This window comes from Amia ocellicauda, chromosome 11 (genome assembly GCF_036373705.1).
Source record: "Amia ocellicauda isolate fAmiCal2 chromosome 11, fAmiCal2.hap1, whole genome shotgun sequence".
Classification (NCBI taxonomy): domain Eukaryota; kingdom Metazoa; phylum Chordata; class Actinopteri; order Amiiformes; family Amiidae; genus Amia; species Amia ocellicauda.
In genome coordinates, this window is record NC_089860.1 from 33645922 (window position 1) to 33673920 (window position 27999).

The 27999-nt window shown below is 43.4% G+C and overlaps 3 protein-coding genes across 4 annotated transcripts in view; all 3 read right to left on the reverse strand.

Annotated features, from left to right (window-relative positions):
* Positions 1-3531, reverse strand: part of fhl3a (four and a half LIM domains 3a) — a 37444-nt gene extending 33913 nt beyond the window's left edge. Inside the window, exon 1 of the mRNA XM_066717563.1 lies at positions 3375-3531. Within this exon, the coding sequence (XP_066573660.1) occupies positions 3375-3462 (88 nt within the window). The 5' untranslated portion in view covers positions 3463-3531. The remainder of the gene's footprint in view (positions 1-3374) is intronic.
* A 15607-nt stretch (positions 3532-19138) lies between these two features.
* Positions 19139-23647, reverse strand: meaf6 (MYST/Esa1-associated factor 6). 2 transcript variants are annotated; one of them, XM_066717564.1, is made up of 8 exons: positions 23472-23647; positions 22263-22378; positions 22084-22171; positions 21944-21989; positions 21445-21634; positions 20940-20969; positions 20131-20164; positions 19139-19680 (listed from the first exon to the last, which is right to left on the reverse strand). In XM_066717564.1, exons 1-8 carry the CDS (start codon positions 23559-23561, stop codon positions 19672-19674), a joined length of 603 nt encoding a protein of 200 aa, XP_066573661.1. In that variant the 5' UTR covers positions 23562-23647; the 3' UTR covers positions 19139-19671. The 2 variants fall into 2 exon arrangements, with proteins under 2 accessions (XP_066573661.1, XP_066573662.1); XM_066717565.1 differs by lacking the exon at positions 20940-20969 and having other exon boundaries at positions 19147-19680; positions 23472-23642.
* Positions 23648-24302: 655 nt separating this feature from the next.
* snip1 (Smad nuclear interacting protein) lies at positions 24303-27964 on the reverse strand. Its single transcript, XM_066717567.1, has 4 exons — positions 27630-27964; positions 26671-26776; positions 25557-26128; positions 24303-25365 (listed from the first exon to the last, which is right to left on the reverse strand). The coding sequence occupies exons 1-4, from the start codon at positions 27803-27805 to the stop codon at positions 25110-25112; spliced, it is 1110 nt and encodes a 369-aa protein (XP_066573664.1). The 5' UTR covers positions 27806-27964; the 3' UTR covers positions 24303-25109.
* Between the last annotated feature and the right edge of the window lie 35 nt (positions 27965-27999).

Below are 27999 nucleotides of genomic sequence, written 5' to 3' on the forward strand. Positions count from 1 at the left end.
GCCACCTCCTCGGACAGTCAACAAACCACAGACATCTTTTTTCCGCAGGCTCCCGTTCACTGTGCCTTTCCAGATTTGGTTCAATTTTCATAAACACATTCACAGGAAATTGAAAGCTACACAGGTCTTCGCAGCACGAGTGACAAGGAGGATACAATGATTGTACAGTGAGGAAAAACAGCTATACTGTTTTGTCCAGACGGAAAAAATAAACTGTTGTTACAATGAAACCTAATTCCAAGCCACCTGCTGAGAGCAGAGCCTTAAACAGCGAACCCGCTGACAGGAATCTCTCATTTACAGTTGCACGACTGTACCCTGGACACCATCCAATCCCTGAGCTGCACTAAGCTTCTCCCAAACTACAGAGACTGTGGTCAAGACTTGGAGGAATCATGTGGGCTTTTGCACTGGGAAGAAAAAGCAAATCAATGCATTTTTAACTCCCCCCCCCACATAAACGAAGAATTCCTATCTCAATAGGAATTTCAAAAATAATCGCTCGGGTATTACCGTGCAAGAAAAATCAACACGGATGCGGCCACAAAGGTCCCCCTGCAACACACACTCGCGTTTATGTCGATGCAGGTGTCCACAAGCTGTCGTCTCTAAAGTATATCACAGCTACAGGAGAAACATCAATTAGAAGTGACTCTATTGCATTGTGGTTTAGCGTAAAACATGCTTCTCTACTGTGCTGTGAGTGGCGTCAGGCAGACAGCAGCCTTCGGGACGGCCATCCGATGAACACCGCTGACACCATGAGAGCGGTGGCATTGAGTTTTTAAAAAGTATCAGGGTACGACTGATGAGAAGGATTACAGACAAATAGAATGCCACATCCTTGTAGAAGATGCTTTTAATCGTTCAGACAGTTGCAGACCTCTCTCATCAAAAAGTTGTGTAACAGCTGTCTGCAAGGTTAACACAACATAGCCATCAATTCTCTGATGAAAAAACAACCAGTCAATACACTCTTGTTGGAAGACAACCCTGGCACATATCAAATCCTCATTTTTGTTTTTATCCTCTGAAAAGAGCCATTATGACCCTAAACCGGAACAGGCTTTGGAAAACACTCGCGCCTCGCTTGTTGTCGGACGCCTCAAAGACTGGCTTGTTCTGTGCGCCTCCAATCTCAACTCTGCGTGACTGTCTGCCGCTCTCCCCTCGGCCCAAGGTGACCAGCGGAGCGGCTGTAGTTTAAGCTCGTTTCCTTGTCTACAGAGAGGCACGAGTTGAGCGTTTGTGTTCATTGAGGCCAGGGGGTTAAAGTTTAACTGCTGCTGTGCTGCTGAGCAGGATGCACCAGTTGTGAAGTAAAAATTGGGGAGTTGGGGGGGGCAAAAGGAAACCGCAAATTCCATCCCCATCAGTTAAAGAATGGCCGGCTGGTGACAGAAATAACCTCTTTTTCCTGCTTTTCCTCCTCCGTCTGTTTAAGCCCTCTGTTGTCCGCAGACCCCCACTCTCAGGAGAAAGGAAAAATATTTAACTCTCTAGCTCAGGGGAAAATGAAAATAGCCGTCTGCTTACTATCAGGGAAGCAGATCACTGACAACATGCATTAGTAACCTCTATGAAGAAGCTGTCAGGGCCCCGAGTTATTCACTTTGAAGATCTTTCAACTCAAGTCACCTCTTCACTTGTGCACCTCGATTTTGTTTGAGATACAAATTAATTCAGTTTAATACTGTTTGTGGTTTTCTTGTGTACAATGCTCACAGTAAACGATACTGGCAGACACCTCTAAGTATGTCATAAATACACAGCTGAGGATTACCTTATATTTTAGTGCCAATGAATTGTGTAAACATGCTCTAGACACAGTAATAACACTGCTGGCTTTGAAAAAGTGCTGCGCTAATTACACCTTTCCACACATCAATGAGCACAGTATATATTTCCTTCCATATTATGCATTTTATGTCTTTGCTCTGGTTTCAGCATTTCAGCAAAATTGAGACTATTCTCCACGACTCATGACATACAGTATTGTTCCTTTTTTTTGGGTGTAAAGAAACGCCACTCAAAAGGCAAAACTTCACGTACCAGCAGGAAAACAGTAAAAACCTATTCCACCCAATGACATGCATATACAAATTCAGCGCCTGGCAAGTCCAAAATAAATGCTATACATGCCTGGTATCCAAGCTGACCGACAGCAGAACAGCGCCATCCTATGTTAATGCTCCCAGACTCAGTCGGATGCACAAAGGTACAGCAACAAGTACATTAAATCACATTTTCCCTGATTTTAATTATTATACTATCTTGCCCTTATTCTTTGCGTCTATTCTTTACCCGCAGTCGAAACTAGTGTCTCTAAACTAAATTCAGATTTAATCATGATTTCCCCAAATACAATTGACTTATTTCTTGAAAATCAGAGACGTTTGTAACCCAAGATGACACTCCGCAAAGTCTGCACTATCTAGCAATTAGACATGGCCAGCGCTATGGGATATCCACTAAAACATGAGTTTATGGACTTTCTGGACTAAAAATATCTACCTGGATGTTGCCGTGTGACTTTACGTCTTTGTTTCATGTCTGGCAAAATAGTTGAAGTCATGATGTCAGGTGGTTCATATGAGCATGAAATGTATGCCAGCTATACAATGTGCCGCATTTTCTTTCTAACAATGAAATAGTTCAGTATCACTCCGGCGCTGCTGGGTTTAAAGCCAAAACCAACAAGCAGAGAGAATGAAGTCTGCCTCTGGATCCATCCAGGGTCTCCAAACTGCGTCCCAGCAGCAGAGAACCCAAACCTCAGCACAGAGCACACAGACCCGCACACAGAGCACACAGACCCGCACACAGAGCCGCACACAGAGCACACAGAGCCGCACACAGAGCACACAGACCCGCACACAGAGCCGCACACAGAGCACACAGACCCGCACACAGAGCCGCACACAGAGCACACAGACCCGCACACAGAGCACACAGACCCGCACACAGAGCACACAGAGCACACAGACCCGCACACAGACCCGCACACAGAGCACACAGACCCGCACACAGAGCCGCACACAGAGCACACAGACCCGCACACAGAGCCGCACACAGAGCACACAGACCCGCACACAGAGCCGCACACAGAGCACACAGACCCGCACACAGAGCACACAGACCCGCACACAGAGCACACAGACCGGCACACAGACCCGCACACAGAGCCGCACACAGAGCACACAGAGCCGCACACAGAGCACACAGACCCGCACACAGACCCGCACACAGAGCACACAGACCCGCACACAGAGCACACAGAGCACACAGAGCACACAGAGCACACAGAGCCGCACACAGAGCACACAGACCCGCACACAGAGCACACAGAGCCGCACACAGAGCCGCACACTGACCTGCGAGGGAGTTGGAAACCTCTGCCCGGCGCACTTCGCTCACTTGAGGAGCGGAGTCTCTCCTTTCTGCCGCCGCGTCTCCAGACATTGACCCGCAGCTGTGAGCGCCACACTCCGGCACCGCAGCCTCTCTGCCCGAGTGACGAGCCGCGGCCGCGCCGGCGCTATAGAGCGGGGGACGCCCGAGTCACAAGACCCGCCCCGCCGGAGCCACACACACCAGCTCAGCACTGTAGCAATCTCCTATATTATCTGAAATATGTTACACTGTAGCTGATAGTATCTACCTGCACTCACAAACATATGTATTTTTATTTTGTGTGTAACAATTAAAACATGTACTTGCTTATTACTACGAATGACAATTATTTGTTCTTCATAACTTTTCGTTAATACCAATTTACTTGGATTTACTTGTTTGTTGCATAAACCAAGTAACTGGATTACGTGAATTTCTTATCTGCTGTTGATTAAAATGACTTGTGGAGTGCATTGTTTTTCTGTTTTTTTAAAGTGACTTCCCTTATTATATTCAACAATAACAAGTATTTGTCACAGATTAGCTTAACATAGAATTCATAGACTTGCTTTGTTTACTGAACATGTCATAGATTTACTTACATTTTACATTACTAGCAATTGCTACCAAATAATGCACTTTACTAAGAAGTACTTGTAGAAGTAATTGTATTTATTAATTTAAGGACAAACAAGTAACAAGCAAAAGCAGACGTAGAAAATGGCCAAACAAGGTTAAAGAAATGTTCCAGGCATCCCCCAAGTAAACTAAAAGTATACTATTATGTCTGAAGTTTAATTGTAGTACACAAAAAGTGTACGTAGCTGTATTTAACACAGTTAATCGTGGAATTAAATGTGTGATATCCTGGCAATTTGTCCTTGTGCAAAGAGGAAAGTTGACAAGCCAAATCCATGACCAATTATAACAATATTAGTTCTCATACAGAAATATGGGCATGGTGACTAAGGTTGGTACATTTTTGCTGGGGTGGCATGCCACAATGTTCAAACACTTATGAATGCATTTTAAACAAAACTCTTCACTTTGTCCTGGGTTATACCTGAATATCACATTTAAAAACGAGCTCCAATTAAGATGAACCACAAAACCTAACATGTTTTGATGTCTGTCGTCTGATGCTTTTGTATTATCTAAAACAATATATTTCACCAGTAAAGAGACCCATCATAGCAGAAAACTAGGAGTTTGTGTTTTACAAATTTACAATTTTACAAGCCAGAGTGTCCTGCAACAGCACAGCATGTATGTTTCAAAAAGAAAAGTAAACTCCAGAATGACATGTAACTGATAGCAGGTTTTGTTTGTGTTTAATACCCTTTAGGGAAAACAATCAATTTTCAGATAAAGTCCCTAAACTAATGATATAGATGCATAGCTTTTATTTCATGAATTTATTTATTTATGCTTTAGTTATCAGAGACTGCATTGCTTCAGTGACACCTTAAGTTGTCATTGGCTGTGATACAATGAGACAGTTTTCTTCAGTACAAAAGGCACTTTCAGAAAATGAACATGAATTGAAAAATATAATCGGTTGTGGGTGTGTGTGTCATGTGAGCGTCTTCACAAACACTGATGAATGATCACAGTGTGGTCACTCATGCAGACATACCAGTGTACTTGTAATTAGAATGAGAATGTTGCCCCTGGAAGCAGCTGCTTTTTTTTAGGCATGCAACCAAATTAAAGGGAGAAATATTCCCATTCATGACAAATAGTGGGATGTCTGCTGAATCTGTTCCATATCTTGGGTATCAAGATTTCAAGTGTGACATCTAGTATTTTCCTGCTTTGTTATGGGCTGCCTGGTTCTTGGGAAGAAGTTCAAGACCTGGACTGTGTAGAAACCAGCCAAACCCAAGAGAACCCACATCAAATGTCAATAAGAACATAAGACAGTGTCCAGTCGAGAGGAGGCCGTTCGCCCCATCGTGCTCGTTTGGTGTCCATTAATAACTAAGTGATCAAGGATCCTATCCAGTCTGTTTTTAAATGTTCCCAGATTGTCTCTTCAGCCACATCGCTGGGGAGTTTGTTCAGATTGTGACGCCTCTCTGTGTGAAGAAGTGTCTCCTGTTTTCTGTCTTGAATGCCTTGAAGCCCAATTTCCATTTGTGTCCCCGGGTGCGTGTGTCCCTGCTGATCTGGAAAAGCTCCTCTGGTTTGATGTGGTCGATGCCTTTCATGATTTTGAAGACTTGGATCAAGTCCCCACGTAGTCTCCTCTTTCTCATGTGTTACTTCATCTAGTTCTATCCCTCCCATAGTGTAATTATAGTGGACATTTTTATGACCTGCATGTAATACCTGAATATTATCTAATATAAAAAGAGTTTCAGTCCGAACTATTCAACATGAATGCTTATATACAGTCAGTTATAAATGGACTGAGCCATGTAGGGTCATGTCCCAGATAGCTGACCTCTTGCGTTATGCTTCTCTAAAGCATTATTACCATGACAGGTGTCTGGCACACATCTGGAGTGAATACCATTCACAGACAAAGCTGAGGTTTTATCTCTTCCCAAGGTTTCACTAAAAGATCTATCAAAAAGTAAATTACTGGGTCTACTCTTTCCTGCCTGGATAACTACTTAAGTTTCACCCTTTTAGTGTGTCAAAGTGCAACATTTGTGTAACAGCCATGCTTTATTGCAGTTATTTAATGTCTTAATGGGGGGAATTATTGAGGAATCTTTTAGGGTCAGAAATAACTATTATACAGGATGTTAAACTTACCTTCAAGTCACAGCTGCAGTTAAATTCCTAAGAATAGCTTCCCACTGTACATATAAATTAAATGACGAGCACATCAGGATTCTTGCAGCTGTATAACTTTTGAATGTGTTTAAGTGTTGAATCCGCCAGTTAAAAAGCCCCGAGGCCAACATTTGTATAATATCTCAAGATTGTTAGTCAGTGCAAAGTGCTTAACAGTAACAATAGAGTGAAATGTACAGTGTGGAAGATTAATGTCACAAGATTATGATGCATCTCACAATCTTGAGTGTTAAGAAAAGACAAAAAGTACCCAATTTAATTAATTCACAGTATTATTTATAAATAACATAACTGAACATAGGAAAAAATGTTTATCTTAAATTCTCAGCACCTTAAACAGATTTCTTTCACCTATTTTAGGCATACTAATCTCACTAAAAGAATCTCTTCACACCAGCATCTCTAAACTAGATTTTTGTAGCAGGGTTTGTGTTCCTGGTGAATATAAAACCTTGATTCACTTAGCCAGTCCTTTGGAGTAATATACATCTGAGCAAGATTATTCAAATATTGCTATTCTAATACCAGCCCATAGATTTTTATATTATAGTTTGGTAGTTACATTAAACATCTTGTACGCTTCACATAAGGTCTGTGGTGTTGCTCAACATAGCCTGTTTTTTGTTTTGCTTTTGAACGTGTCCAGTAACTGTTATTTCCTCTTTTCCTCGCGATAGGCTCGGTGACTTTTTACACAGCCTGCTCTGTGTTTGCTCTTATCTGGAGGTTTTTCCCAAGGGATGCCCACACACCTCTCTTCATGGTATTTAACTCTGCATCGCTCTAACAAGGTGATAAACTCATTTGCATTGCATTTGTTTCTTATCTGTCTGTCTCTTACCTTTTGCTTCACAATGGAACAGGTTATGCCAGTCACTCACACCGCATTGCTAACATCTGTGTTACTGATACCACCATGAGGGCACACAGTCCCCATTTACAATCGTGAACTGTCTTCGCTTCGGATTTTGGATGGAGTGAAGATAGAAATGTATTTCTCACTATATGCAATTTGCAATCTGCTTGTCAAGTGTCAGATTTTTAAAAACACCTTCAGAAATATAGAGAAAGTCTTTTTGGCAGCATGGTATGAGAAATAAAGAAATTAAAAATAGTCCAATTTCTATCTGAAGCTTGAAAAGTGCTATCAGGAGAATGCCTGGCTAGTTAAAGTAAGGACTCCTCAAGCTGACTGGATATAGGAGGAAGAACAAAAATCCCCAAATCAACAATGAAACAATGACCAACACCAATGCAACAACCAGACCAAAGCTTTCTCTATTTGTTTCTTTAAGACAGAGAGGCTTAAACAGGATCGGATGTTGGAGGTAGATCACAGCTCACAGCAGAGCATTGGGGAACTAAACATAGGTGTGTGTATGGGATACTAAAAGGCCAGGCTACCAAACATGTGCCTGCAGTTAGAATACAATTTCACAATTTTAATTTCCTTTAATCACAATTTTCTCTGTTTTCTCTCTTCCTGATACCATGAGGAAGATTTGTAATCAATGGGATGATTGTAATCAAAATAAAAACAAACAAACAAACAAACAAACAAATACCTCAAGAAGCATCCAGTCACAGTTAAATATTTAACATTTCACTGCTGCAGGAAAAGTTAAGGATGGAACTTGAAGCAGTTTTAGCTTCAGATTAATGTACTGATTCCTTTAAAAAATGCCTCTTAGCTCTTTACACATTCAGATTTCTGATCAAAGCCCCATCTGAACTCCCTGTGTCACTGTTTCAATCAGCTGCACCCTCTCCACAGCCAACTACCCTGTAATTGGATTTGTATTGATAATCAAATAACTGTGTTCTCCCGTGACTGACTTTTTCACACCCTTTGTCTCTTGATGTGTCCCCGAGAATGACACCACTTCCCACAGTACCCATTGTAAGAGAAATAATACACTTACAAGGCATTGGCTATTTCAAATAGATCAATAATCACGAAGTGGATTTTGATCATGATCAGATAGGAGGCCTTGGATATATGTGGGGTTACCAAAGACAAGTATGTCTTAGCTCACCTGGATTTTATTAGTACTACTTGAGTGTTTTGGAAACATAAGTGATTAAAGATACTTTGTAAACTGCATGAATTAGTGAATCCAATTGGCTCAAATCCAGGGTGGCAGATATATCCACATATGTATACATGTATGGATTACATATACATATATAATATTACTTATTGCTTTGTTTTCTTTCTTATACCAGTAGCTGACATTGTAGGGAAGCTTTAGTTACTTTATTTAACATCTTGTAACAAACAGACCAGAATAGGAGAACATTCGGAGGAGGACCTTTGACATGTTAGTAAAGTAAAACAGAAAAGTATGGCAGACCTGTTGTACCAGTGAAACCGAACAAAAGGAAGGACAGGTTGCCCTTCGAGACATCTCCCTGGCAGCAGGCGTACATGTCTTCACACACGTCGAGCGCGTCCAGCCCGCAGGCCCACAGCAGCGTGGAGACAGACATCGTTTGCAGGCCCAGAGCCCCCCGGTCACCAGCTATTGGAAACATCTGGCAGGCAGAGCAAGACAATGTCTCCTTCAGGAGCCCTCGTCCACAGAAAGAGGCCCCCCTGACATTCTTGTCGTCCGTGCACCGCAGAGTAATCCACTCCAGCCCAGGAAATTACAAGGCTGTACTCCTGACTCGCAACATCGTGTCATTAGTGCTATTTTACACGATTGTGAAGCTGGTTCGATATCCCTTTGGCAGTATTATGTCCCCCCATGTCCAGCTACCCCCCCACAATCACCGCCATCTCCCTGGCATTGAAATTCCACCAGACCTCCAGCAGAGAAAATTCCACGTTTCTACACCGTTTCTGTCAGACAAAGATGTCCAGTTCTTTGAAAGGTTTTGTTCACAATAAAAGGAGGTTTCTTGCTGTCTGTTTCCACAACCTTCATTCTAACATCTGCCCTATTTTTCCTGTGCAACACAGCCTGTTTGAAAAGCATTTTTTAATTTTATTAGCATTCCACACATGTGAAGGAATTTAACATACATACATATACATACATACATACATACATACACACACACACAAACACAATGGGCAAAGGTTCCAGCCATTCAGATTTCTGTCAGGAAATCTTTGTTCGCTCTTTTATATGTTTAAAAAAACAACAACAAAACAGAAGGGGAAAAAAACAACTCTGCGGTGAGGAGAGGAAATGTCTTGGCTTTGAAAATCTGGAGAGCATAATCTTTCCCCTAGTTAGTTTCATTTTCCATGACTCTACTGTTAAAGTTGAGACACGATTACAGAGGTGGTACAGTTATGGCCTCATCTTGTCAGAGTCGATTACCCATCAGGAGATGAAAAGTAAATTATTTCCCTTCTTTTGGCCCGTGACTTTATTTTCCCAAGAACAAGCTTCATCCCAATGGAGTTGAGCTTCTTTCAGTTTGGGTCGGCGCTGCATCAAAGTTGCTGTACTGTAACTAAACCCCCACGGGCTGACTTTCAAAAATGCTTTAATTTTTTTCTCCCTGCAGTTTAAAAAAGGTCTAACCCCAAATACATGACAGTTAATCCTCCATAGCTAGGTTACAAAATGATAAACAGAGTATGTATCATTATTTTTTGTAAATGGGCAGCATTGTTGGCTGTGGATGCAGAAAGCTTTGAAAACAACTTAATATAATATGGAAAATTGTATTCAAATCAAAACAAAGGTTAACTTTATTTATGTTTCAGGTCCACAAACTGAGGACACTACTGTCACCTAGGAAATATTATGCTGCCCATAAAATCTAAATCTTATCGTTATAGGTTCAAAGGTTTTCATAGTCATACCATATATCCATATTCCTGCAAAGCAAAGGTAGCCAAAACAGTAAAGAAAACTCAACCTTTCTTTGGCAGGTGAACTTAATATGGAAAAACATAATTTACATTTGACTTCCCTTTCTAGTTCAAAAAATCCCCACACGCACCAATTCCAGAACAAACATTTTCAATAAACGTGAAATGATTTAATTCCCTAGACATCATGTTTGATAACTCCAATCTCAGCTCTGGTGTCTGTGAAAGGATCTCGGTTCCTCGGTGTAGAAGTGGCAGGGCGTTGCTTGTGTTTTATCTACAGTGAGGCAAATCAAACAGGTCAGCGCCCACTCTTGGGTGTTGTCAAATGGGGGCCATCCAGTCGGTTAAGAATTCATTATTTGTCCACAAGATTTAGCAATCAAAGGAAGCAGAAAGTCACAGGAGCAAAAGAGTCTCTTCACACTTCGCCATGGTGGCTCCATCGATCCGGACACAACGTCCACTATGTATTTATGATGGGTCGATCTTATATACAGAAGTCATTCACAATCATCACTGATTCCATATTCATGCTCTCCATTATGTATTTGCTCATTGTGACTCAGTTCACTCTTCTACACCCTTTGTTTGTATTAATCTGGAAGAGATGTCGACAGCGACGGCCGTGCTCTTAAACACGTGAGTCCAAAGGGCAAGAGTTACGGCACCATCACAGCTGAAAGAGAAACGATGTGTCACAAAGCAGGAAGGGGAAAATCTTCCATTGAGGGAATCCAGAATCGCACAAGTTGTGTTCTGAAATACTGCCATTTCTCTCGTACCATAAATTATTCACTTGAACCATCTATCATCTCTAAGGTTTAAGTCGCTGAGAGATACACACTCCTGCGAGGAAAGTGGAGGACCTTGTGCTTCAATCCAGCTTAATGCAATAAAATACTGTGCCCTGTCTTCCCCACCACCATTTTAAAATAACACACTTTTCCCCCACTGTGGCAGGCAAATAAAATCCTCTAATCTCTGGGTTGCACTTTTTCAGAAACCCATACAAAGCATAAAAAAAGACTCTTTTAATTCTACGAAGGGGTGAAATGTCAGTCAGCATGAGTTTCCTGCACAATAAAACCAGCTGCATTCCAGAGCCGCCCATTGCACATTAAAGTGAAATCTGATGAGGTGTCAAAAGTGAGGGAAAATACTTAAACTGGAGTGGAAGAGAAAATCATAATTTTTGAACATTCATTGTGCTCTTCAGGCAGTTATCATGAAGGCTGCTGGAAGGGAGAAGCACAGCATCAAATTAACAATGCCTGATTCCCACCTGGCATTGCCACATTTTAGGAGGGGATAAAAAGAGGAATAAGGAATGATGATAAATTATGATCACAATGTTTTTAAAGTCTTAACAAATCTGGCCAGAGGGGATTTTCCAACCAGCTCAGCATTTTTGGAAAGCCACGAATTATATATATATTTTCCACAGATTATTAACAAATAAGTGAGTTTAATGAAGCTGCAGAAGTCTATGCTTTCACTGAGAATCAAAGGTCTAGAAAGGTACTCTGTTCATTCGAAGGGAAGGAGTGGAGATTGTTCTGGGTGTAGATTAAACCGTACCCCTGAAAGTTAATTAGTTAATTTGCAACTCGCAGAGCACAAATTTATTGCCACGATGAGTGAATCAACAGCCTGCAGCCACCTCGCATTGGGACACTGACATATACAGTGATCCAGTTGTTTTCAAAGTGGTTTTGTACAATGCTGCACCACACACGTTTCTTCAAAGCATATTCAGTGCCTAATCCCCTCCCCTCCCACGTTCAGATCGGTTTTATTATACCTGATGAACTCTAGCTAACTTGTAATCTCCCAGACAATAATGGCACAATGACACCAGGTGTGGCAGAAAATAGACAGACATCAACCCAGCCTGTGCATCCTTTGGACAATAAGACAAAATATTAGCTGTGGACAAAAGAAACTACCCACATCTATTTATAAACCTCGCTGGTATTTATTTGAGCTGTTACATTAATCCAGAGTGCACAGGAGGATCCACACTATATTTTTTCTCACTATACAGAGATATTTTCCAACAGGAAATCACCATTTGTGTTGCGTTCCAGTCGCGAAACGACCCGCTGCCTTGACCTGAGAGCTAAGAAAACCATAACAGAACACAAAGCACAAAATAGACACAAACACCTCAATTGCTGGTGGGTTGGCCTTGTGATTCATGCACAGCCTGATTAGAGTCAAGCAGAACTGAAGGCTGATATTTATGCCAGGGTACTGCATAAGTTCCCATACTGCATGGTTCTTCCTCCTGAAATGCCATTTAAAGGTCTCATTCTTTAGGTTCTGGCACAAATAAATACCTTTACATCTGGTTTTACAAATGCGTAAGGGAGACACTTTTTATATCTTCCTATAAAAGATGATACTATAGTCATAACAAAACACTGCTGTTCAGTGCAGTCTGTCTGGACTGAGACACTTCTCTCTGTGCCATTGCAGTTATATAAGAAGGAAATGTGTGTGTCATTCTTATCTCTCTGGTGATTAAACGTACACGCCCTGATTACACCTACATGTAAGTCATCAGAACGCAATGCATTCCCTGATATTGGCTCCTATAAATCCCAGACAATAACAGTAAACAACGTGATCAGAAACTTACTAATACTTAAAATATGGTCCTTCAGTTCAAATGGGACAACAATATATTAAAAAGCCAGGAAATACATAAACTCACACAATGTCTGTCATCCACACAGTTACTGGTAGATCTCAAATAAAAAGTTGGAAAGCCAGTCAGTTTGGAACAACAAAATGAGGTCAAACAGAAGAAAAAGAAGGAAAAACAGATGAAGGCCTCCACAGGACACATAAATATATCCTACGTTAAAACAAGACGTATTATTTGTTAATGTAATCAATCTCTTTGGCTGCAAAGACAGCAATAAGTCAATGTACACAATGTATGCCAAGACATAAACCACTGCAGTATGTCACTTACAATTTACACCAATCTCTTCTATATCTACATCATCTTTCCATTCATCTTGGACCAAAGCTTGCACTTTCTCAAATTCCAAATGAAAACCTTTTCACCCTGGAACAGAGGAGACTACGTGGGGACTTGATCCAAGTCTTCAAAGTCATGAAAGGCATCGACCACATCAAACCAGAGGAGCTTTTCCAGATCAGCAGGGACACACGCACCCGGGGACACAAATGGAAATTGGGCTTCAAGGCATTCAAGACAGAAAACAGGAGACACTTCTTCACACAGAGAGGCGTCACAATCTGAACAAACTCCCAGCGATGTGGCTGAAGAGACAATTTGGGAACATTCAAAAACAGACTGGATAGGATCCTTGATCACTTAGTTATTAATGGACACCAAACGAGCACGATGGGGTGAATGGCCTCCTCTCCATTGGACACTTTCTTATGTTTCTTATAAAAACAGGTGATCACCATCGTTATTAAATTATACATGCCTAAAGCTGACTGTAGCACTTAATGATCATTGATCACCATATATAGATACACAGATTCTGCAACTACCTTGCAAGATACTCATTAAAAAGAGACACATTTTATATTTCATGTCACCAAGCACCATTTGTTTCCTCGTTTCCAAAAAAAGTGACTCATAAGAAATGTAATGTTTTGCCAGGAGACCATAGAAATGAATCATACAAACAGACTGTGACTCATTTCAGTTACATCTCATCTGTCACAGTTCAGTTCAAAACATTCGTCCTCTGAGATGCGAATGGGAATATCCATTAATCAGGGTCGGGACTCGGCAGAGTTTAAGTTCTTCTTTCACAGCTGTTTAGGAATCATAACCACAACGAATAAATAAATAAACACAACAAAAGGTTTTTCCTCAGTGCCAAGGAACGACATGCATTGATAAACGAGAGATTGGTGACCATGTTTAACTTTCAGATATTATTTGTTTACTCTCTAGTGTGCAGTGTAAACACTTCTCATAATGTAGGGGGTTTTAGATTAAAATAACATTCCCAGCAAGGCAATTATTTACAAAGAAAGAGTTCAACTTTAAATGCAAGATGTGTTTCTGCAAATAATTAAACAATCAAAAGAGAGGAAACCCAGATTAAAGACATCAATGAACATGCAAAAAGTGAATTTGTATGTAATGTTTTACTTCCCTCTAGTGGGTGATTTAGAGACTGCTGGTTACCTGGAATCGAGCCCTATTGATATTTCCATTTGAAGGTATTGCCTCTCTACGTGATGGGAATTGCAAGATCAGATTTGGAGACACTTCACACGAACATGACTGTCACAAACTTGACGCACATTATTTGTATTTGGAAAGCACCATCAAATTATTCTCGTGTGTCCCCTTTACGAGGCTCTCACACAAACACATGCACATCCACTTTATTGCTAAAATCACAATATTTACATTTTCTTTTGGTACTTTAGAACATTTGAAAGTAGATACTTTTTAACTTTTATTCAAGTACTGCTTGAATGGGAGTCTTTTCACTTTTACTCAAGTGTAACTTCAGACTAGCTCTTACACCACTGCCCTATTGATGGGAAACTATTAGACACAAAACTGGATCCGAGTCCATTCATCTGCCTCTTGTTTCTTTTAGCTTTGTTACTTCACATCCAGTCCGAGAGCGATGGACTCTTTCACAAGGATTGGCAGCGCTGGGGGGTGAGTCTCCAGCCCTTCCTGTTCCCACAGAACCCCCTTTCACGGGGCTATCCAGTCAAATTGTATTGTCCGTTACAGCAGGGGTGTCCAGCCCTGGTCCTGGGAGCCCCAGTGCACTTCCTCTCACAGGTCACCCTAAATCACCTGTTTCTAAACACTGGGAAGACACGAGAGTTATGAAGCAAGTCAAGCGAGGGAATCCCGCCCTCAGGAGGCTGCAGGTATTCAGAGAATTTCTCCAACGGTTTCTAAAGGACTGAATTGACCGCCTGATCAGAATGAAATCCATCCAGGTGCAAGGGTGGCCTCTAAACCCACTGGACAGGGGCTCTCAGGACCAGGGCTGGACACCCTGCTCTATAAAGTCTGAAAGAGCGACGGAGAGAATTCGTGTTGAAGGAGGAGAAGGAAAGGCTAGAGCCTGTGTGTCACCATTATACTGGACTCGATACAGTTACTAAAAACATATAACCACGTTCGCACGTACGTATATATTTCATACAATCAGCTGATTCAGGGCAGGGGAAGGCCACTCTGGAAAGTCAGTGAGGGTTAATACAGTCCAGCACAGACACTCTGATGGACAGTGCAGCATATGGACACTGCCCTGAGAGAGAGGGTGTATGCAGACGGCACAGACCCACGCAGGGCCGCACACTCACTGGATGAGCTCCAGGCCCACTCTGGCAGGGGGGACACTCAGAGCGGCTCCCTTCTTCTTCAGGATGGTTATGACATCGTAGCACCTGGGAACACAGGGTTACACTTCTTTACACGCCAACAGAAACACACGGACACTGCACAACACCACCAAACAACACGCAGTGCAGACACACGCAGTCCAGTGCAGAGACACACAGTCCAGTGCTGACCTGAGCTCGATTGCCAGGTACAGGTGAGTGTGTCCAAACTGGTCATGGTCGTCAGTTCTGGCCCCAGTCTTCAGCAGGTATTTGACGATGTCCTTCTGGCCCAGCCTATAAGCCCTGTACAGGGTTGTGGACCTGCAGTAATCAGCCGCATTCACATCCGTCTGAGAGAGAGAGAGGGTTAATACAGGATAGTATAGACACTGCTGGACTGGACACTACAGCAGCATCTGTTCACCAGTCAGTCCATCTCTCCTTCTCTCTCTACATCTTCCTTTCTCCCCTTTCCTTCTCTCTCACCCATTTCAGTATCTCCGCTAGCGACACCGCATCATCATTCTCCACTGATCCACAGGCGAACGATGGCATCAGCTGTCCAAGTATCTTCTTCTTCTCCTGAGAGAGAGAGGAGGTGGGGATTAATACAGCACAGTCACTTACTGACTGGAGACAACAGGACATTTACACTGCAGAGCAAGTGGGAATATTAAATGTCATATTTATACGATGACTGTCAATACAGTGAAAATCCATTCAACTTGCAGAAGCCAATATTGTCCAAAAAATGAAGTGAGCAGCAGGTTGATATGGGAACTTTTCAGGATCAGAGTTTGCCTTGTCAATGCTAGAGTTCAAGAAACTTTCCTTGATATTATAATGTAAGCAATATATTAATTTAATAACAAAGTATTATGTCCCAGCATATGTTTTGTTATAAAAGAGAGAGCTGTGATTAAATGGTAGACATCCTCAACTTCAATCCTTCCTGGTTGCAATTCATAATCGCTCTGTGGATTGTGCAACACAGCACTGCTACGGTCAAATTAAACGGTGTGATTTAGGCTTGAAAATTAATGTGTCTGGGGGCTTCGGCCTGGCAGTGAATGAACTTAAAGAAAAAGCCAGAAGAGCTTTCTATGCCATCAGACAATAATTGTACACAATACAGGAGACAGGAGAGGTGGACACAGAGAAGAGCAGCACTGTGGTCACTGTGAGACAGGAGAGGTGGACACAGAGTGGATCTGCACTGTGGTCACTGAGAGACAGGAGAGGTGGACACAGAAAGGACAGTGTGGTCACTGAGAGACAGGAGAGGTGGACACAAAGAGGACCAGTGCTGTGGTCACTGAGAGACAGGAGAGGTGGACACAGAGTGGATCTGCACTGTGGTCACTGAGAGACAGGAGAGGTGGACACAGAAAGGACAGTGTGGTCACTAAGAGACAGGAGAGGTGGACACAGAGAGGACAGTGTGGTCACTGAGAGACAGGAGAGATGGACACACAGAGGACCGGCGCTGCGGTCACTGAGAGAAATGTATAATGTACCGCTTTCGTCTTGTGGGAAAGGCAGGGAAGTTTCAGCTCCTCCTCGACCCAGCCATATAGCTTGGTGTCTCGGCAGATGATGTAATTGAGAACATTTTAACACAAATGCATAGGGAAATGCATGATGCATCTTCTTCGTTGTTGTGTGTCTGTTATCAAAGGAAATAACTTGCTCAATCAATAGAACAGGTGTGTCGCTCGGGCCCCTGCATCACCTGGGTTATAGTTCACACCGCTAGTGTCCACTCGGGGCCGCGTGTCATCCCATAATCCCATCCTCCCAACACACGCAATCAGATGTATTCAGATATTCATTCATTTTAATAAAGGACTCTCGCTGGGCAACATACACTACTGTGTGTGGCATTTGTACAAATGTTGGTTTCCCCTGTGTGTGTGTGAAATATTAAATCCTTTATTATAGTGCAATATTTTTAAGAAACATGTTCGATTTGATTGACATGTTGGCTGGTTTACAAACAAAACATATACTGTATATACCTTTATTTAATAACTCGCTACACTCAGAGTGAAATTGGGAGTAAAATGTAATTATTTAAATGTTCACCGGGCCCCCTGGGAGGCCACACCCCTGCTCAGAATCTAAGACAATCAAATTAGCCCTGAGGAGCAACAAGGGGCGTCAGAGAGGTACTCTTTGTGGAGAGGATAGAATTATTTGATCTCTCAGCTTGATTTGACCTGCTTCTCTCAGATCAGATTATAACCTACATTTCTCTATTGCTGCATTGACATGAATGTAATGAACTAAATGTTAGGATAAAAGTCTCAGACAGCCCTGTGTCACGCATGAAGTCATAGTCTGAGGTCAAGAATCTGGAGGTTTACTGCAAAGGCCTTCGGAGAGACACGGGGTCGGAATCGTGCTCCCATCTCTCTGAATCTAGACGATCACGTGACATACATTTATACACATAGATTAGTGAAAACCACTCCATATAAGAAACACGCAGAACAAGCAGATTTTTACAATTTTTACAACTTCTGCTTTTGAGCACCCTGGGACTGTTATTGGACCAAGAAGTGATTCGGTATTGAGGACAGAAGTTGTCCTTGGAGATGTTAGGATTGTAGTCTGTCTGTAACGCCCAGTGACTGGGCTCCAGGGGTCTGAGTTGAATTCCGCTAACAGCCAACACTCAGTGCTTACAAAGGACAGGGATAAGTTGTGTAAAGCACAGTTATTTCTGGTAACAGAGTGTGCATTTTAAGTCTACAATCCGGTTGTGTGTCCATAGTCACTATTGCATGTGAACATCAGTTTACAATGACCTACCGGTGCCAGGAGCATGAGGTAGATTGTGTGCCGTAACAATCCAGACTTGGATTACTGCGCTCTGAACAGAGGCTTTCACCAGCAGAGCTACATGGGAACCCGTGCACTGTGAAACCTGGACAATGTAGGATGCAAACCAGCAACAGCACAGTGGGAGACGGGCCTGTCGTTTTGGGTTGCAGGAACTGCAGGGAGAGAGGGAGGAAAAGGCAGCACCGGAGGCTGGAGGCTGCGCTCTTCTGAACGAGGAGATGCTGAGGAACGGGAGTACCAACAGCTTCTGGTAATTTTGGCGAGCCCAGATCCGTGTCTAATCCACCCAGCCGCCCATGTGTCCAGCCCAGCCCTGGATTCCCACGTTTAGTTGTGTTAAGATAAGTAATGTAATAAGTATTAAAAATTATGTTACTGCCCACACATAATTAATAATTTATGTCCTCCCCCACTGTTATGGTCCAGCCTTTCATACTCACACCTCAACCGCTGCTCTGATCTCCTCTTCGGCAGGAGTAGAGCAGCGAAGAGAGGAGGAGGAGATCAGTGGAGGACACAATGGAAGACATGGGAGAGGAAGAAGGCAAAGCACAGACAAAACCTTAAGCAGTTTGCCGACGGAAACTTTCTGAGGCCGGTCAACCAATCAATTAGTGTCATTCGGAAAGGAATACTAACCTAAACATCACAGTTCATTAAATGAATGTGCGTTAGAAGACTGAGGGCTACTTTTTCTCTCATCCTCAACAGTATTCACTCACAGATCAGTGATGTTTAATCCAATGTTTAAACCCTGAACATCAATAGTTGAAACCCGTCCTGTTCCATTATTTTGCCTTCTTGGACGAGTTGTGAATTTTGCTTTTTACATACAGCTGAAAGGCATCATAAAACGTTGCACATTTTGCATTTTTTATTTGTTTTATTTTGTACAAATGTTAAACTTTATGTATACAAAAAAAAAATACAAAAAAAAAAAAAAAAAAAAGGTTGGTACACCTAGATTTAGATACTCTGGGGGGATAACTACAACACACAAAATAAAATAAACAGAAAAGGAAAAAAAAAAAAAAAAGCAGGTCTAAAAGTTAGCGGCCACACAGGTACGACGCAAAAACAAGACAGTTAATGTATATACAGAGAATCGACGTCACAATGTAGCTGTACGATACCAGGCAGATTCTTCATGCCAGCTACTTGGGGTCAGTGTAGGTGCTATAGGTTTGGCACATCACAGAAGCCCACCAGCCAGATTTTTCCTATAATGCCAATATGGGAAAAAAAAAACCTACAAGGGCAAAATCTTAGATGCTATCTTACACAACGGAAGGGAACAGCCAATAGAAGCGAGAGAAAGACACGTCCGATGATGAGAGAAGGAGTAGTTTCCCACATCTTAGCTTCCGACATCCACTGCTGCCAGGAGTCCCACCGAACGGGAAATCCACCGGCTGTACCGTGACTCCAGCGACGACCTAATAGTCCTGGAGCAAACGGCGAAAGAAACAAAACCGTGATTTAGTTAGAGGGTTTGTTTGTCCCCCTTTCTGAGGACATACATTTTCTCTGGGGCTCTCTGGGGTGAAATGATCTGTCATCTGCTCTCCGGTCGGCTGTGTCTTCACATCTCTCTAATAACGGTGGAGCAAGAGGAAGTTAAAATGACCGCCAATAGATACTGCGGGGGGGGCTGACTGCTCTACCTAGTTCAGAGAGGAATGATGTCAGGAATTAATCTTTGATATGAACAGAATATTCCAAAAAATGTGAAGTACGTGAACCTGGCAGTGGGGGGAGCTTAAATCACTTTACCTTCGTTTTTTAAAAGTGTAATCTCACTGTAGAGGAGGTACATGCACAGTCTACAGTATTATACAAAAATGAATCTCATCTGAACCTGAAAGGAAATAAAGTACTGGAGACAGGGAACTTACAGCTCTTGGTTTCTTGTTCATCTTCAAATCAATTCTACAAATGAAACAAAGACGTCGACAGCGTTAGAAGGCACACAGGGGCAGACCTGGATTCGCTTGCCTCGGCAAACAAACGTGAGCGTCGGTCTCGTAAACGAAACCGCACGTACCCCTACTGCAAAGGCTATGGAAACCATGCGCTGAGAATGGAGGGGCATTGATTGAGTGCACAAATGGTTCGATTCAACAGGACAGATGATGCCTCTTTCTTAAACACTACATGTCGCAAACTAGTTAGAGAAACAAGTCTTTAATGATGCCAACTTCCCTTTTTTTGGGGCATTTGGGAATCATTTATTCTACCATGTTTTGTGGGGGAGAATGTGCCCATCTCGAGAGGTTTGTTATTCAGTGATTGCATGCTGATTGCTCGCCCTTCCAGTAGAAACGGTTTGAGGTGTAGGTCAGAAGCTGCACATTTAGTACAGATCCTGAGCTCCTCATGGACTACGTGTGTAAAATACACACCCCCATTAAACCTCAAATCAGTGGCTTGCCGGCAATGTTTCAAACCACGTAAACAGTCCCAAATGCACCGCAATACTAAATTTAGGATGCTTGTTCGTCTCCCAATGTTATCTTTCTGACAGTGAACCTACATAGCCGGTCGTCAAAACCGTTTGCACAGATCACAGTGTTTAAGAAAAAGGACAAACTGTCGGCTGTAAGGTTTGCCGAGTTACACTGGGACAGTGGAATGGCTTCACAAGGACACAACTACACTACACACCAGAAACACAGCACAAATACTGATTAAAAGTCAAACTTACTCAAAGTCATAATCAAACATGCCAGACGGGCTGAAAGGCAGCATTAGGAAGGAAGAAAGCAGCAGAAATTAATACACTCGTCTTTAATTGGATGAATGATCTAGTTACGCAATGTCAACATCCGTTTCTTCTCTACAGGGTTTCATACTATAGAAACCAGGTTTATTGGACAATTACTTCCAGTCAATGACATGCAGAGGTGGCTTTGGCAATGCTTTGCTCCATTTAAAAGGATTGTCAACAATGCAAGCGTGAAGGAGGTACAGGCTGGGTCACAAACATTTTCACTCGAATTAAAGTGCGGTGTAGTGCTTTCCAGAAGAAGGTTTTCCAATACAGGGATCGCTATGCTCAAAATATGATCTTATCTTTCCGTACAGAGACAATCATCAAGATCAAAGTTAGCCACAACGCACGCCTTTCTCCCCATGTAAATACACCTTTGTATAAATAATACTAATAACAACAGACAATACAGGCGAGGGGGGAGCCGGGGGGGGCGTACCTGTGCCGGTTTTTGTTTTTCCTCTTCTTGTGGCTGCCGTGGTGGCTGCCGGAGGATGAGGACGCCGCCTTCTGGGGCTTCATCCCCTGCAGAGAGCCGTCCATGTCCTCCGTGTCCTCCTGGCTGGGCTCGTTCTCCTGGTTCTGGAAATCGGGGGAGTTGTCGCTCTCCGTGCCGCTGCCAGGTTCCCCTGTTCCGGCAGGGAGGGAGATATTTACACCTGCCCCAAGATGAGCCGCACGCGATGGAAGGGACAACCCCCCTCCCGACCCCCACTGAAGCAGACCTGATCCTCTGAAGAGATTTTGGTCACAGAATACTGGCCGGCCCTTAATAGATGCTTCAGTAAACACAGCTTTCTATCCCCAGTAAATCCACGTGTGCGATTCACATAGAAAAAGCCATAGCAAGTCGGCCTTCAAAGACTGGGATTGACTAATCTAGTGTACACAGCTCATGGAAAAGGGAGCGCGGCAGAATAAAAAACAAAGATGCTTACGTTTCTCAATAAGCTGGTCTTGAATTCCCCCTAATGCACTAACAGCCTATAAAGGAAACAAACAAAAATACTTGTTAAAATGTGTTAAACCTGTAAAGTGAATAATATATATAAATCTTCCTCAAAAGTGTTCTACTCACTGCTACAGATGTGACAGATGATTTGCTGAATAGCCGCTCGGCCTCTTTGAATTTTCTGTTCCTTCTGTCATTTTTGCTGTTGGAGTTCCTGCAATTAACAAACAGTGAAGTAGGGGAATATATATACACACACATCTCCCTTCATTGCTTGATTTTGTGACATAATATCAATAACTCACTTCTGGTTGGTCAGGTACCTATCCCATCCCCGGATGATGTTGCCGTACATCTGAGTGTCTTCCAGGTAGCTCCCTTCGAACGCATAGATCTGCCTCTCTAAGTTTGCCAGCGTCTCCTGCGGCATTAAAAACAACAAAGCAATGTGTATAGATTAATTCACTCATTCAGAAAATACTACTAATAGCAGGAAACATGCCCTGATTCAATTAACACATTGTGCCCTCTCCTGTACTGCAGTTTATTGCTTATACAAAAGCAAACCTGGAATTACACTTAGACTGGGAATTGTAAATCCTGCTTATTTGGTTGCTGTGATCTAGTACATTTTAAAATATCACAGTACGCTTTTTCATAAAGCATCCAGAGGCAGATCACCTGCAAGAAGCTGGGTTATTTATTCCACATGGCTGCTACAGTGTGTAAATAAATAAGGGCTGTTTGCGGATGTAAAGGTCCCTGCTCTTATTGCACACCTATGATCACAATACTGTTGATGCTTGAATTGTCATCAATACGTTTATGGATGCATAACATTTGAATCAAGGTCTGCAGCATCACACCGAGAGAAAAGTCTAGTTGCTGCTTGTTGCTTCTCTCTGCAATTAATGCATTCATCACCATTCTTAATATGCATTGGAATAACCTACTTATTAAATCCAACAAGGGTCAGACAAAACCCATCTTAATTGCACAGCGATATCTGTTGATGAACCAAAGAGGTGTGTGTTGTGATCATGACACTGCCAGCATCAATGTATAACCACAGGTCTCACCAGCCACCCTGGCCAGGTACCAACCGGTACAGTATGAATCGGTGCCGATATTTGATTGTTAACTGATAAATTCTCACTTAAATGTGTATATACGCTTCACATAATGGATTGTGACACAGGTCTCATTCATGCACCATCAACAATATACAACGTTCAGAGAAAGGCCGCAAGCCCGATTTGAGCCGGACTTTCCTACAACCACAATCCGCCCAAGAGCGCTCCTCCGTCGGCTACTTCCCCGCCGCAAAACGGGGCGCGTATTCTCCAACACCAGCTACGCTCTTTCCGTCACGCAACGCACGACCGTCTTCCTGACTTACGGCAGAAACAACAAGGACGTGCGTGGACGCTTCTAGCAAATAAAAGCGGGTTTATACGCGCGGTTGGGCACTTTCTGAACCGCGGCCAGAAACCCCGGAGTAAAGCCGTCTTTACCGCCAGCTCCTGCTTCCTCTTCACCAGCTCGGACAGCTCCCGGCGCGTATCTGGGATCTGCGGAGGAGTCGCCTTAGCGTGCATCGCCATGTTGGATTGTGAAAACGAAAACAAGAGCCGCAGACAGGAACACAGGAGCCGGAACACGGAGGGAAGGCGGCCGGGCCGGCAGCAGGGTGGGCCGCACACCGCAAGGGGCGCTTTACACTTCCTAGAGAGCAGCGCACGGTTTGTGTACAGTAGGCGCACATGTGTAGGGGACTTGCATGTGTTGCAGCCGGTATAATTAAGCGCAGGTGCAAGACTGTATACTACCCACACTACTGGTAAAGAAAGTAACCAGTACAGTCACCTTGCATTAAGGAACTGACAGAGATCTTTGATTTTGGTTCATATTTTGTTGCATGATTATGCTTTTGTACTAAATTAAACATATGCATCACATTTTTAAACGCAGATCTTTAAAATCACTCAGTAATGAAGTTGCAAACCCATCCATAATATAACATGCATGCACTGTATGATGGTCTTAGTGTTAACATGTACATGTCTATCACATACATGCAGACATCATCTCAAATGTAAAAAATATGCTACTTGTAATTAAGATTGAGGGTGACTTCACATGAAATAGCTGTGATATTTGCCAACTCTTTAGATCATTGATGCTTTTGGTGTAGATAATATAGTTCAGCGCTTACACCCATAAATACATGAATTGGATGATCATGTATACATTTAAAGCCTACTTGAATTAACTATACATGTCCAGTGTTCCAGGATATATATTCTGCTCCTTTTAATAAGGACAGAACACAGTTGCCAAAACAGTTTTTTTTCCCCATGGTCTTTATTTACAATACAAAACATTACAAAATGAACTAAAATATAATGGTTATACTGAAGAAATCTGAAACTGTATAAAATGTGTGCCGAAGCACGAACACAAAACAAAAGTGTGCCAAACGGGTCAGCTTCCAAGATTTTGAAGTTACAAATACTCCTGCGTCCCTCCATTATTCCCTTTCAGGATTCATATTCTGCGTTTACCCCCCCAACAATACTGACACCGTAGATATATATCAATGAAAAACAGATTAAACACACAGGTTTACATAAATCAGATCACACACACACATGTATACATATATACACACACTCGCACATATATACATACCGTATATATATATATATATATATACACATACATATACATACACACACACCTCGACAAACAAAATCATTTTTTTCCAATATCGTTTTTTCTTTCAAAATAATGAGATCTTATGCTTTTATTTTGAACAATTCTCAAGCTTTAGTATGTGTAAAGGTCCACGGCACACATTCAATATCCCCAGCGTCACTTTAGAATAGTTTCAAGTGTTGTCTGCAAAAATAAAATATATTTATTTACCATGATTCTGTGTGGATAATTGGCATTATGCTCTTTCAAGTTTACTGGATGGGAGGGCTTTCTTGTCGTTTCGTTTTAATGGACACCGATCAAGAGCAACATACTAAAGCACTATTACAAATGACCTGAGACTAGATATCCGTCCTCCGGGGGGGAGGGACGGAGTACAAAAGATGTATTTCGGTTTTATTTCCCGACGACACACAAAACACCCCGCGGAGCGCTCACTCGTCGAGCCCCTCGTCGTCCTCGTCCTCCGGTCTCTCGTCCACCTCGGTCGTGTCGGAGGACTCGTGCAGCAGGACGTACTCCCGGCTGCTGAAGCCGAACTTCAGCACGTCCTTCTCTTTCAGTTCGTAGTATCGCTGCGGGTCGATGCGCTGGTTGTTCAGGTAGGTGCCGTTCCCGGAGCCCAGGTCGATGATGTAGGGCCGCACCCTCCTGCCGCTCGTGCCATCGGCCCGGGTGAACGCCACGAGCCTGCGAAGCACAGAAGCGACACTGACTGGACTTTGCATGGACCACACACTCCTAGAGTAACCTCCACAATTTCGTTAATATGGAATAAATACAAGACCTTAAACCCATTCCCGCACTTTTGTTCCCCAGCACATCTTCACAATATCATAAACCGAAAAGGCCCAAAAGGCCGTCCCGTTAAAGTAACCCACCTGTACTGAAAGACGGCGTGCTGCTTCGAACAGGATGGGTGGTCGATGGGGATGTCGGCGATCTTCCTCTGCCGGCCCAGCAGGTAGGCGCTCTGCCGGTGAATGTACATGACCGGGAGGGGCTCATCGTTCTTGAAAGGGTACAGCCGCCACCTCCTCTTAGGGATGCGTGCCTCGGGGGGCTCGTTGTACTTGATCACCACCCCCCGGAAAGTATTGGTGTCCTCCACCAAGGCGCCGGACAGCTCGAAGTTGGGCTGGTCCTTCTCCACGGGCGTTTCTGTCCCGTCCCCCTGCTGGCCGAACTCCGGGTTCTCGAAGTCGCCGTCGGCCCTCTGGCGGTTCTCCCGCCGCCTCTCGTCGTGGCGCTCCCGGTCCGCCTGCTGCTGCTGGAACGTCTGGCCATCCCGGTCCCGGCCCCGCAGCCCCCCCGCCCTGCCCTCCCGGTCCTCCCGGTCCCCTCCTCGGCCGCGGGGTCGGGCCCGGTCGGCGTCTCGGTGGTGCCGGTCATCGGTGCCTTCCGGGCGATCCCTGCGTCTCCTCTCCTCGTTCCCCCGGTGCTCCTCCTGTTCCTGCACCAACAGCGATTCAACTGTTAATCTCCATCACCCGACATGCTCACAACAGAGGAGACCATGTTAACCACCTGAACTCAAAAGCTGCAGACATTACCTGCGCTTACGTTCACCTATTTGTGGTAATAATTCTAATTGTGAATAATTTTAATCGTTAACTGTATTCGTTTGTTCTTAATAAAGTTAAATAAAAACACAGCTGCCCTCCGTTTCATTTAGGCACTTAAATCTTCTATTCTAAGAGGCTTGCTTGTTGGATTGAGGACTAAATTAAAGAATTAAGAAAAAAACACCTTTGCGAAGCTGGCAGCCTCCTTGGTTTCAGCACAATGTTATAGGAGGGAAGTAAAACCCCAACAAACTGAAAGCACAGCATCCAGGAAACCCTTGGATCCCAACCCTCCTATCCGCTGCCACTTCAAATCAAAGCAGTTTTGAGGTTCTCCCCATCGGCTCAGGTTGGTATCGGAGTGGAACTCAATGGGACAGTGCCAGGTTTTTAAAATTGTCCCTCCGTGACAGAAAGCTGACTGAATTACCCGCTTTATTCTGCCGTCAACACAACGCGGACTCTTGCTTCTCCTGTTTCTAGGGGACCTACTGCCCCTCCTCCCAGGGGACCTGTCCCTCCTTTTAGGCGGTGACCTATAAAAAAATAATTTAAATAAATTCTTTAGCATTGGTTGCTGAAATCAAATACCAAATATACTGGGGACAGCGGTTTCAACTCCCTCTCCCCAACCTCCAGGTTCACAGATTTCTCCAGTAGTTCCCAATCCAGGTCCTGGAGGAGCCCCTACCCACATCTGGCTTTTGTTCCAATTACTTAATTGAACTTTTAACTTTCTAAACCAGTCTTTTCATTATTTTAAACAGTAGGGGTTTTAAGTTAAGTATAGAATTGTATAAATAACGTATTGAAGAACCAACTCTTTCATTGCACAATTTTAAATCAAATCTAAGCAGATTGTTACATCAATTAAGGTTCAATTAAGTAATTGAGAGCTGGGTTGAACAAACCAGCGGGGTAGGGGCTCCTCCAGTAGCAGGTTTGGGAACCACTGGTTTAGACTACATCACATCTATAATATAAAGTGGTTGTACAAACATTACAACGTATTTCCAATTGTACTCCAATTTTAGTATTTCTAAAGGGTCCCAATTGTAATGCAAAGGGATCTGGATATTAAATAACTCGCCTCTCTGTGTCATCTAGCAAAAACAATAACTTTATAAATGGCTTACACCGAGAAAGAGGTCTCAGACAAGCTCTTAATTACACGCGTTTTGGACAGTGTTGTTTCTAAGAGTTTCCCGCGATAAAAGATCACTACAAATCTCAAGTTCAGCCAGTAAAACACATGCTCCTGAAGTCGGCCTCTTCTCATTAGTCCCTAACTTTGCTCAGTGACGTGGTGAAATCGTGCACACTCAGTTACAAACAAACACAAATATCACACACATCTATACAAGAGTGCGTTTATCCGACCCTCCGCACCTGCTGGCTCTCCTCCTCTGCGGGGGAGGGCTTGCGCTGCTCCGGTCAGAGGGCGAACTCGAGCGGCGGGCTTTCTTGGGCCTGCTCGGGCTCAGCTTCTCCTGCTTCACTTTAATCTTGGCCTCTTTACACGGAGGCGGGGAATCCAGCCGTCGGTGCCGTCTCTCCTTGTCCATGTCTGAAAGGTGGGCTCAGCTCTGGGTCTCTCTGGGTCTAGAAGACTCTCAGGCCACGCATTATTGATATGAAAGCACAATCCTTTGTACGCGGCCCCAAGTTACACTCATGAACCGCAGCTCCTCTTCCGGATCCGGGGCCAGCCACTCTGAGGTCCGACTGGATCTGCAACCTGGCCAGATAAATGGTTCCC